This window comes from Malurus melanocephalus, unplaced genomic scaffold (assembly GCF_030028575.1).
Source record: "Malurus melanocephalus ecotype Western Australia unplaced genomic scaffold, MMel_1.1 scaffold_10, whole genome shotgun sequence".
In the NCBI taxonomy this organism is placed as follows: domain Eukaryota; kingdom Metazoa; phylum Chordata; class Aves; order Passeriformes; family Maluridae; genus Malurus; species Malurus melanocephalus.
The window spans coordinates 4,208,323-4,221,330 of record NW_026623242.1 but is presented as its reverse complement, the minus strand read 5'-3'; the positions used below and the strand labels follow the sequence as shown (position 1 = coordinate 4,221,330).

Genomic DNA, 13,008 nt, shown 5'->3' with positions numbered 1-13,008 from the left:
AACTATTATAGATTGGTAATAAAGATATAATAAATAGGTATGATTTAATGGGCACACTGTTTAATACACTATGTAGAAAATAGATTATCATATAATACTGTGGAAATAGATCAATATATTTAATGCATTGTTAGATTCTTGGACARCAAACAGCAAAGCTGAAGCAGCACCAATATAGAAAACAGCACATTAGGGTTTTATTTTACACCTCGAAAGTTTCTGATAGTGACACAGACTACCACAAGTCAAATGGAACACAGACATGCCCATTGTAGTGTCAAAAAAGCACAAAAAAACAGTGTGATGGAGTTTAAATAGCCAGCAATATGATACTAGGAAGTGACTGAAATCTGAACCTTGCTGTATTGAACAGCCTGAATGCCACTTTCCCAGACAGCTCCTGTGAAAGCCTGACTAATTTGTTTCAATACAGTGGCCACTCTGTAGCATCAAAAGACAGATATATCCAGATATATCCAGAATATTGTATAAAAATTCTTCCAAATGTACAATGTGAAGCCTAAAAAGTAGCTCATTTATCACAGAAGCAGAGATCCCTGCAGTAACTAATTCAAACTGCTGATGATGCACTAAATCAGAGTGAGTGATGAACACATACAAAGCAGCAAGTGAAGTTCAAAAGGATACGGATCTATGTGATCAATGAGCTGTCACACAGCAAATGAAATGCAGTGTTGACAAACATACAGTAATAGAGATGAGGCTCCAAAATAATCAAACCAAATATAAGAAAATTTAAATAAACCAGTGCAGAAATATCTCATTACAGCACTGGAGGTGCCTTTTTAAACAAATCTACCAGACATTCAAATCACTGAGACTTCTCTTTCTATTTAATATGAAAAAATAAAATCCAACTTCTGATTACTTGAAGAGATGCATTGCCATAAAGCAGTAAAATCTTCCCAAAAATGCAATCCAGTGGCACCAGACATGTAAGAAACCTATTTCAAGTACAGCATTGAAACAACAGCCTACAGAAGAAAATCTCACACAGACCTAGTATCGTACTGCACATTACCACCCTGAGTGATGACTGAATGATAAGGCCAACTCATGGCTTCTTCCTCTATCAATCTGTGCAGTTCAGAAACATAATCAGAGCAAGTGGTGCTGACCAAGCCTCCTCATACTCTAACCATTGCCTTACCTGATTAATGGCTTTTTCACTGAAAAGCAAAACCACTCTGTAAGAAGAGTACTGGCATTCAGTCTTGCACTTCTTGAATTTTCCTGGAGCATAAGAAACTACACATTATGAAAGATGCCAGAACTTTTAAAAAAATGGAAATCAGCCACTGTGAGAAGGAAGGATTTAATAGACATTTTCTACAAAAATAATAGCTGTAAGTTTCTCATATGCAAGTGTTACCAGCTGGGGCTACTACTGTCATTATTCAATTATTCATTAYAGCCAATAGAAAATATGTTCTCTTTTGCTTTTGTCTATGGAGTGCTACAGGAAAGCAGTGAAAATGTTCTGTTACTAAACCTTATGTTTGAAAATGTCATATGATTCAAGACATGATATYTTTGAAGGGCTTTTCAAAAATCATACCTCCACTAGTCTCTTGGCCGCTGTTTTATTGTGGAACTGTCACACTATCATCAAATGGCTTTTCACAGTATATTTACTGTGATAGGAACAGACCAGTTATGCTCGACAGATATGAATCTCTATAAAGACATATACACTGTAAAAATGAGCATTTCTACAAGAGTTTTACTTCCTTGCAGACTCCTCAATAGAACAGTTTGCTGAACTGTTATGGATCACATGCTCATTTGTACATTTCTTTCAGATCATATTTATTGACAAAGAACATCCACCGAAGAGACCCATTCTCCTCCATCAAATTTCCTCTTCTTTTTAATAYAATAGATTATTTTCTTTGACATATGGGGGATTTTTCACCCCCAAGCTGTCTCAACCTTCTCTTCAAAAAGTCCACCTGCCAGATGACTAAGAAACACCAGGCAATTAACAAAAAAGGTAGCAATCCTATTTTCTTCTTGCTTTAAATCTTATTTTTTAACTTTTCTGTTGAAGTTTCTCTTATATAGAAGCTCTAATTCTTTTGCTCTTAATAAGACAATGAATCATACCTTGATTTTTATGAACCCCCAAACAAGGCAAACAGAAATAAAGAGATAGTCATTTTGGTTTAATAAGACTACAGAATTACTTTTTAATCATCTGTTAAACACTTAAGGACACAGCTAATATACTAAAAATAACTGAAATAATATTAATACTGGAAATACAATAGGGTGGAGAAGTAACGCATGACTGAGACAGAGAGCAGAAGTGAAGCACCAGACATCAGAGGGAAAATGGTCAGCAATCTCCTACACCACTCAGATACACAGAAGTCTATGGGAAGGGACAGGATCCATCCAAGGGTACTGAGGGAGCTGGCAGAAGTACTCACTGAGTCACTTCCCTTCATTTACCAGTAGTTCTGGCTATCTGGGGATATCCCAGACAATCAGAGCTAACAAAAGTGACATCCATGTACAAGAAGGGTTGGAAGGAGGGTCTGAGCAATGACAGGCCTGTCAGCCTGACCTCAGTGCCAGGGAAGGTCATGGAGCAGATCATCTTGAGTGYCATCACATGGTACGTGCAGGACACTCAGGGCTCAGGCCCAGCCAGAACGCTGTAAGAAAGGTCCTGTTTGACCAGCCTGAACCCCTTCTATGACCTACTCTGTGGGTGAGGGAAAAGCTGTGGATTTTAGACTCTACTAAAGCCTTTGACACCATTTCCCAAAGCATTCTCCTGGAAAAACAGGCTGTGGAGGTCTTTCAAAACTCAGTTACTCAGCAAGCCATTGGAGTAACTCAGGAGGAATGAACCATCAAGTGCACTTTCATAGTATTTGTTATTGGAAGAGATTTCTRAAGAGTAGTAATACCTGATTTTGCAGCTGGCCCGCAGAAAGGATATTTAGTTGAAAATCAGAATTCCATGTTAAAACAGGATTCAAGGCAACATAATGAGAAATCCCAAGTGATGGTACTAAAGAGCTAAAATGCCTAAACCAGTGTGTGACAGATAGGGTAAATTAGTCCTCCAGTTTCCCTTATTAGCTAAGCTACAGCCATCCAAATGTACAGCACAGGAACACTATTTTGTTAGAKTCACAAAATACAAATAATTAAATGATTGACAGATACTTCCCACTGTATAATTTGTAGTTTTTGAAAAAGCTTATGAAGTTTATGTTTTATTTTGTTCAACTTGGAGATACACACATGAAAAATCTCTATCTGTATTTCCAACTGGTTTTAGTTAAAATCATCATCTTCCTACTGAACTGATGCCAAGACTTTCACTATCCAGATTTTCACAGATTTTTCATAGACTTTCATTAGCAAATCGAACAGTTTCTATTTAGAGACAAACCAGTGAAAAGCAGAAATTATAGGAAACCATTCAAATCAAAAAACAAAGCTCCATTACAACTTTATGGTAATTATGATTAGTCGCTGCACAGCTATTCTTTGATCTGGACTTTTTTCTAAAAGTCTATTTCAGGACAACTTGCCACTGTTATTTCTTAGGAAAACACAGAAGAAAACAGAAATACAGGGTTTGAGATGTACACACTGAAACTTTTCCTTTCTAATACCCCRAGTGACATACTTCACCGGGAAAAAGTGTTTCTGAATTTCTCTGTGAATGGATCTGTGCAGGCAGAAGTTTCTAGCTGGAACATGCAGTTTGCTGGATGAAGAACGGAAGTCTTACTGCTTTAAACAACATGATGTTTTTACCCTTTACATACACAAGRTTTTATGAAGGAAACTTTTGATTTAAAGATTTTGCATCTCAATGACAAATTTATCTAACTTATCTGACCTGGTGATACAACTAAGAAAATGATCCCTCTGGGTCCCAAGAGTAAGTTGTGCTGCAAACCCTGAATGTCCTATAAACTCKCCAAAAAGCTGCATTTCCTAAGCAGGCTTCCTTTCATTGCCTTTGCATGAAATACACCTCTCTGACATGACCAATGTATTCATTTAATTTTTGTTTTATATTTTATCTTCCAATTTATTTTGGTTAGAGGTAGAATTATTCTGTTAAAAAAATGACCTGATCCTGGACGTAGTTTATTTAAATTTCAAAATGAAAAGCTTACTAAGAACAGATAAGATTGATTGCTCCTTCCAACTTAGCATAATTGTATTTCAGGTGAACATCAATTTACTTTAAAGGACACTTCTAAGTAGCAGGCTGCATCATACATAATTCATCAATCACAGCTGCCTGTAACATGATTTACTCAAGCAGATTTCAATGGAATAGAGGGAATCACATTGTTTTTTATGCTTTGGCTTGTTTGTTTTTAAATAGTTTACGAAGCATTMACTTGTGCTGAATTATTGCTGAAAGGAGTTCATCCTTGGTAATCAGCATGTTGAATTTCTTTCTTTTTGTATAGAAATGTTAACACTTTAAACTTCTTTTAAAAGACAGAATGAGTTTTCAAAACATCGTTAAGGCAGAGAGCATTCCATGCTTCTGAAAGGTAAAAATAAAGCTCAAGGACTTCTTTCCTATGGAGGAAGGGATGGCAAAAATATTTATCTGAAAAGCATTAGTCATTTCAGGGCTCTCTATTTTCCAGCTGGCTTACACTGTTATTATTTGTTAGACCAGCAGTCAAATGCAGGTGAAGAGAAGTCACTGCTTCCTCAGCTAGTCCTTCGCATAGTTGTCACATGCATAAAATGGCTYTTATGTGGCAATCTAAATGAAACTGTATGAGAGTTAAAGTGCAATCACTTCATACATCAAGAAATACAGGTGAAACTGCATCTTCTATCAAATTCAGCTTCAAGGACATAGTGGTACCTCAGATGGTCCTAAAGTAAAGAAACATTTCCACAAATTGATGCAAATATTGCTTTAAAAGAAAAAAGAGAGAGCAAGAGAAACACATCTACACTAATACAGAAATGCCTGTACTTACTTGCAAGCCCATTTGAAACACAGAGTGACCCATAAAGTTAGCCAACATTCGAATTAGAGCCGCACCCTATGGAAAATAATAGAGAAACAAAGAAGTTACCAGTTTTGAATGTCAATATAACACAGTAAAAACACTCTGAAGTAGACATTTCCACCCAACACTAAATCCTGGAAACCTGTAACTAATACAATCTTTATTTGTGCTAGAATGAACAAGAAAGAAAGAGAAGGTAATGCAAACACTTACCAGGAAAAKTAAGGAAGCAAAGAGACACTGTTAATATCCTGCCCCACATACTGAGTAAGGCACAGGTCATAGAACACACTCTCCTCACTGCTGAAGCATGCACGTGTCAGCTCCATACCTGGTTGACCCCAACCCTTCTATGCACTCAACAGAAATGCCCAAGTTTAAATGACAGCAAAAAAAAAAGTGTCCATTGCAAATTCCATCTCAGTGATTATTCATAGAATTTTTATCTCCATTACAATATTGTAGATCGGGATTTAGKGATACTACTTTCCTTTGTAAGAGCCTTCAAGATCTGATGACTGTGAGTGAATAATTTCCATAAGAATTCTGTAAGATGTGGGTATATATATTTGACCTATTAGTAGTCAGGTTATTTTCCAGACTGTCATGCAAAGAGYTAAGTATTTGTATGGCACTCTTTCTCCGTATAGCACTTACTTAAAGCAGTTCTTACCCTTTTCCCCTTCAGGCAAAGCATAGAGATCTAAAAGACAGGTGATTCTAATTCCCAGTACTTGCTGCAAGAAACAGATAGATACTTGCCAGAGTAGCTTTTTTTCAAGCACCCTTCTTGTGTTTTCTCATTCCCCCTCAGAAACACAATTGCTGTGTATTTTCCCCTTGCACAAGCGCTCTATTTCAAGCAGAAATATCTTCACAAATCTGATTTGACCATTTAGCTATACTATCCCACTTTGTAATATAATTTCAAGACAACCAATCTTCCAATCCCAATATTTAAATGKTTTACTTAGTACTGATGACCGTATGAGAGGGAGGACACTCGTGGTTGCAAAGACACAAATTAAAGGCTTTATGAAAACTGGATGCTAGAACCCAAAAAACTCACCTTGAGATGAAGGTTCAGGAATTAGGTTAACACTCAATTAGAAAATAATGAAAAAAAAGAGAAACATTTCATAGATTCAAATATTGACAGATTCTAAAGCCAAAAGGACTATTACAACATTTATTCTGCATTAACAGAGATCAAGTGGTAATTTAGGAAAAAAAATCCCGTGGCTTCTCTTTACACAATAGCATCTATTTTAGAAGATTCAAGAATAGAATGATGTTTCACAGTACTACATAATGTGTCACAACTAATATTTTCTCTCACAGTGAAAACACACACTTTTTTACTATTTGGAATGTGTCTAGTTTAACTTATTTTAATTTATTTAGCTTCAGCTTTCAAAACAAGGCTTTCCTTCTAAATTAAAAGTTCAGTTAGTTGTCAAATTCTTATATCACTTTACACATGTTCCACTGATTTTTTAGACAGTGACTATTTTTAAGGACTGAATGGATTATCTCTAATAAACAACATTTGAAATTATTACATAAATCAAAAGTATTTTTAAGTTYTTCATATAGGCAACAACAAAATTACATAGTGTGCAGAGTAACTGAAGCAAAAAAAAATATATTAATCGTGGTGATGTTTGCAGTTGCTTTTAGGAACTGAACAGTCAATAGACCAAAACATGGTGTTTGCACTATTAATGCTAAGATATGCTGTTATGGTGGCATATAATCTTACTGGAAGACAAATCATGTCTGGAAGACATAGTAAAATAGAAAATAATGCCTTTCAAAACAGATTATTACTGAACAGACAAAACCATAGGTCAGGAAGCATTATTGCCCTTTTATTACTAGAGGAACAGAATGAGTAAAGTTCTCAGAGACACTTAAGCAGATAAACAGCAGATAAATCTGTTTAAGAAGATAAACAGAAGATTAAAAAAATCTCATAAATAGATAAATCCTATTTATTCTGTAAGTAACTTGGGCAGGGCAATCCAAAACATCTGTAACAAACAAAAAACCCATAAAATATAAACCAGATCAGACAAAATCCTCAACACGAAACATTGTTCCATTCATCACACTTCCCTTTTCCTACCCACCATTAGTATTCCAGGATGCCCTTGTTTTTTCTCACAGCTTAAATTTCACATAATAACAAAAGACATGTACTTATATACATAATAACAAAAAACATGTACTTATATAAGCACCTTGACTCTACTTATTTCTGTAAAAAGTAAGCAAGCAAATACTTCCATATAACCTTACTTTTAGAGTCTTTTTTTTCTATCCAGAGACCAAGAATTATCATATACACAAGAAAAAAAGGAAAGAAAAAAAATTAAGGAAAGAAATGATAAAATTCTTCTCACAGGCAACATTTAGACACATATTGGATGGATGATGGCTGGCCTTTCCACAGTAAACAAAATAAAACAGCAAGCAAAGACTGAATGGAGAGTCAAGGCTCAAAGGCAGGACTACTCTCTCAAGACAGATCCCTTTTCACAGCTACTTCAGAAGTAATTTCTACAAATTAATTACCTTCAGGAGACCCAGAAGCTCTACTTCCAGCTTCTAGAACAATAGGCTTGTCCCAGTTCTGCCATTTTCCCCACTCAGGGAAAGCAAATGCTTTCTTGACTTGTTTGAGGAAGGGAATGGATTCAGAAAACAATAGAACCTTAAGAGGGGAAAAAGTGTCTTGGAGAGAAGGGAGAAAGAAGAAAGAGGAGCAAATGAAGCCCTTGGTGTGGAGGGAAAAGAAATGGGAGGAAAACATTCATTTCACCTTTCTTGCACTTTTGAGAGCAGGCAGAAGAGATTACAGTGATACATTCACAAGCAGAGCAGAAGCTATCGACACATTCACAGCTCTCGGAAGAGAAGGATAAGGCACCAAACACTGGCACTCTGACTGGAAAGGGAGCAAAACAGGTTTGCAGGCAGAAGGATAAAAAGCAACTGGCACAAAGAAGAGCAGCTTACTAAAAGGAGGAACTTGGAAGATGACCCCAACCAGAGGGTCATGAGAGATAAAGTATGTGCAGTAAGTTCAATTATAAAAAAACTCGAATACATAACTTCAGGATCATCTGAATAGGCCAATGTGCTGACATTGCCACTGCCTATCCACCTGGCAAGCAGCAAACTAGATGGAATCCACATGACTTACACTCCCATACCTTCTGAAAGCTACTCTGACCTAGACATAAACCTACAGAAAAATCCAACAAATCTGTCCTGCTGCAGGAGATGCCCCCTGGAACCTGTCAGCATTACTCTCTGAACACCCTGACATACAAGGAGTCTGCTCCCCACTTCACTCTCAGAGTCACTTCTGCTCTGCCAACATTTGTCCAACCAAGAAACAACATACTATGTCTTGAGAAGCAAACTTGCCTCTCCTACGGGGCAGAATGACTGTTTATTGATGATTTAAGTGCTTCCCTCCAGGCAGTGGATGACTCAGTCATCCACATACCTTGTCAAGAGGTAAAGCACATTGGTTTAAGAGGTCTAGTGGAAAGCAATTCTTTCCTATTCAAAAAACATACCTAGTTCCTGCCAGTGTAAAATCGGACTCACCTTAAGCCATTGTACCCTATCTTAATATGTCTGCTCAGACAAATAAAATAGTTATTCATCAAGTGATTAATGGCACTGCCTGGGTCTGGTGAAGCCCTGCTCATTAGCAGATCTCACAATTGCTCTCTAAGATTGATGGCAATATTCTGCAAATTAAAAGGAAACTGTGTCACACCATAGTGAAATCATTTGGCAAATATCACCCAGCACCTCATATAACCTATGACACAACTGAAGTTGCCTCAGTATTGTGACTCCACCTCTACAGGAAAGGAAAATACAGCTCTTTTTTGCAAAGTGCTCTTGGGAAAAGCCTTGCCCATGGATAGTGAGCCAACACTGCCTGAAGGGATGGAAGTTTATGCACTTTCTTACCCTGAAGAAATTTGTACACTCACAACATGATAAAGACCATTCATGACCAAAATTAGGAACAGAATTCCTTTATATGTAACCTGAATATGTCTTTGAAAGCTACAAAATGCAGAGCCAACCTAAGGCATTCAGTCTAATTCTCTCCATGCCAACATAAAATGATTGCATCCTTGATCCCAGATTAGTTTTACCTAATTTTTTAAGACCCACTCCTACATCTTGATCTTCTCACATCACTACAGATCACAATTACTATAACTCAATTTAATTATATGACTTACTGAATGTCTCAATTTATTGCACCTGAATTCTTAAATTAATTGTTCCACTAGCAACTTGCATCTTGTAATCACTTTTTATATAAAAGATAGCACCAAATGGAATTTTCTGTAACAGAAAAAAAGTAAGTCTTATGTATGAACCCACCAAAACATGACTACTGCACACAACACAGTCCTGCTACAGAGTCACACACTGAAGTGATACACCTGGTTCAGTGCAGGTGTCTCTGGCACCTGTGACTACAATCACTTTAATTGTTAAAACTTCCTTTACAATCAATGGGCTTTACCAGTCACTTCTGGATGCACTTTAGCTAATCTAAAAGTAAACCTCGGATCGCRGGAATTGTACTCTAAAAGCACCCATCTCTTATAATTTGCTTCAAAAGTAGGCTTGAGTGACTACCTCATATGTACACATCTGCACCACAGACATCTAAAGTGCAAGGAGACAAATTTGCACTGTCCAAAAAGGCTGATTCCCCATTCTGGGGGAATTCCTGAATTGTGGAGATACCAAACTGGTGTTGCACATGATCCTTTTGTTATATAGTCAAATAATATAGATCAAATTTTGGTTTATTCTACATGCCATACTTTTATACAACAAGTCTAGCAAAGGTGGATATTCAACAGGAAGCCCTGAAGGGAGAGCGGAGTTCTTGCTAGCTGAAGGTAGATGCCCTATACTGAACAGAGAATAAAGAAAAGCACTTGAAAAATAAAGAACTGGTGAAGCAGTTGAAGTGGAGGGAACAATATAAAGGTCAGCAAACCAGCACATAGGGTAATGCAGAAGCCAAGAGGCAAGGACAAGAGGCAGTGTGTGAAGAGCTACAAATAAGCTAGAAACTCCCTTTAGCATTATTCTTTGAAGAGCCAAAAATTAGAGAAAAATGTCAGCAACACAAAACAGAAACCATGAACTACAGCTGACTTTTTGTAATGGCAAAATAATCAATCATTCTGTAAATGCATCACAGTGAAGGAAGGAATAGAGATCATAAAAGCCTGACCTGGAAAATGCACAGCTCTTCTATACTCCTCCCACAAAATTCATCAATTTTCCTGTAGTATCAACTTCTCTTTCTTTTTATTTTTGCTTTTGAGTGTTTCATTGTTTTTGTTTTAACCATAGGTCTGAGATTCATCTGACTGACCGCAAATGCCTCCACTGCAGCTAAGTGATCCTTGCTCAGTTGTACACAGCTGAGCCAGCTGCCTAGACCGCCTTTAAAGGGGAAGGAGAAGCAAACACTTCAGTTCATCCTGATTCATCGCATCCAAACACATGCATCTAAAATAGGACAGATGAATTTCACCTAAAGATGCCTGTTTATCTTCACTGATGATACAGGCAAGTGAGAGGACTCAGTTGCAGGAGTCTACATAGTGAACATCTGAAGTGAGATGCCATCAATCCCTCTGAACATATTTTATCCTGTAAATTACGAAGCAACATTTAAAAAAATGAAGAAGTAAACAGTGGGAAAACAACATTTTAGCCATTTGAGAAGGCTGATACAGCATGTTGCATCTTACCTATCAATTTACCTCACGTAACACCAAGTATCAATCATAATAATTACACAGACCTCAATTTATCTCCTCTTTGCTGAAGATCCACCTTGCCATCCTTCCTTAGGAATTAAAGCGGTTTGATTTAGTGCAGAAAAATGCTGTTTGTGACATAAAAGCTAAAATCAGGAAGGATCCTGGTGTGAAAAGCACCACCATTGTATCCAAGACGTAAACAGGGAGTGAGATGCTGAGGAGGGGAACACTGGACTAACACCAAAAATTACATAATTGAGGTTCGAAACCAGGAATTTAATGCATCTATTTTCCACAAAACCTCCACCCATCCATATTGCTTCTTCTTCTCATTAAATAAACAAAATCAAAACCAACACTGAATACAGGTGATTTATTAACTTCTTCCTATTGTGCAGTATTCAGTTCAAAATCAGTCTTGATTAATATGTAAGAGCATCACTTGTTTTTYGAATACAGTGGGACACAAATAGAAGGCCTAGTTATTTTTCTGTGCTGGTATACCTGCAATTCAAGATTAAGGTTAGCTTCCTCTCTAGCTAAGAGAAATGTGAATTAGTCTATCCACTGCCTTAATTACACTAATTTTTATTCATAATCTTAGAGCTATTGTTATGAACTGTAAGTTCTTATAATCAGCTTCATTTTCACTGATTAAAACAAGATTCAGACCACATAAAGGCACCCACAAAGGCATCTTTCATAAAGACTTCTTGATTTAAGATGAAAATCAAYATTAAAAGTTTCATGGCTAATAATATGTACCTTATATATACCAGTATTGGTGGTTTTTTTTTAATGAATCAGTCACAGCACACACATATCAAATAGCTCTCTCCTTAMATGATTTACCCTGAGCTATAGGCAAGGTGCCTTGTCAAAAACTTTTTTTAAATCCATTGTCTACTCCTCTCCCCTTAAGAATTCCAATAGAAAGTAAGAGTAAATTCCCCTTTGCAGCAGTGATGTCYAGGATGCAAGATCAACGCATTAATCCATGTGCTCAGTTATCTTACCCTTTATATCCTATAGAGTCCCCATCTCATTGGACAAAGAAGACAACTCATCAGCCTATAGCTTCCAGGGCATTCCCTGGAGYACCTTCTGTACCTCACCCCAGCAATTTTCTGGCACAGCAACTGTTTGCTAGGATGGTCTGATCTCCATCCCACTGCCAGAAGTTCTGCAGCTCCATATCCGGTCAYCTTCAGAAGGTGCAGGTGGATGCCACTCAGATCTGAAGACTTTCCAACACCTAACACTTCTTTTAGTTTAGTGTTGCCCACACACCTACCTCAAATTCATGGTTTCTGCAACCTATAAGTTATGAAGAATAAACTGAGCATGGGAATGAACCTATTCTTTAGCAGGAAAGTCCAATATAAAAAATTAATTGCACTTCACTGGTATATCCTTAAAAATCTGAGTCCCCATTTAACACTTCAACCATGATGTGGTCCCTCACTAAACAAGCCAGAGCCATATCTGTTGCATACAGCCAAGTCAGGCATACACTACCAAGAATTTCCAGTTTTTGACTAATGTGTTTTAAGTTCCGGTTGAAACATATCTTTTCTTCATGAAACATACAAAGAAGGATTTTCTTTTAGAACTGCGAATTTAATAAAAGCAGCATACAGGTTGAGGTTTTTTCTTTTAAATGTTGAACGTATTTTTACAGTTCTCTGTAAAATAGAAGCCGAAGGATATCCACGATCAAATGAATTCTTAAGTAAGTGAGTATCATTTCATTTCAGTTTAAAGCCCCTGAATACATATATTATTCTTTATTTCCCAAAATTTTGGATAATTCTGTGAGTCAAGTTCATTTTAAACATTAGAAGAGCATGCTACCAAGCACTTACACAGAGGATGTACATTTGCACTTTAATTTTGTACTGTAAGCACTAGCCAACAAGTAATATCCAAGTCACGTTTTTCAAAACAATCATTCTTTGTTGGTACTAAGCAACCACAGCTGGATACCCCATGAAATTTAGCTTATTGGGAAAAACACAGCATGAATTAAAACGAAAGAATAATACACATCAAACATGTAGAAAAAATGTGGCATTTAAAAAAGAATTACATAGAATTTTTTAAACACCCRAACTAAATGAAAGCTGTTGAATCTTGGAGAT

At 36.8% G+C, this 13,008-nt stretch overlaps 1 protein-coding gene across 1 annotated transcript in view; it reads right to left on the bottom strand.

The window, feature by feature from the left end:
• TRHDE (thyrotropin releasing hormone degrading enzyme) overlaps positions 1–13,008 on the bottom strand; it is a 196,463-nt gene that overhangs the window by 84,012 nt on the left and 99,443 nt on the right. The window contains exon 7 of the mRNA XM_057377926.1: positions 5,004–5,069. Within this exon, the coding sequence (XP_057233909.1) occupies positions 5,004–5,069 (66 nt within the window). The remainder of the gene's footprint in view (positions 1–5,003; positions 5,070–13,008) is intronic.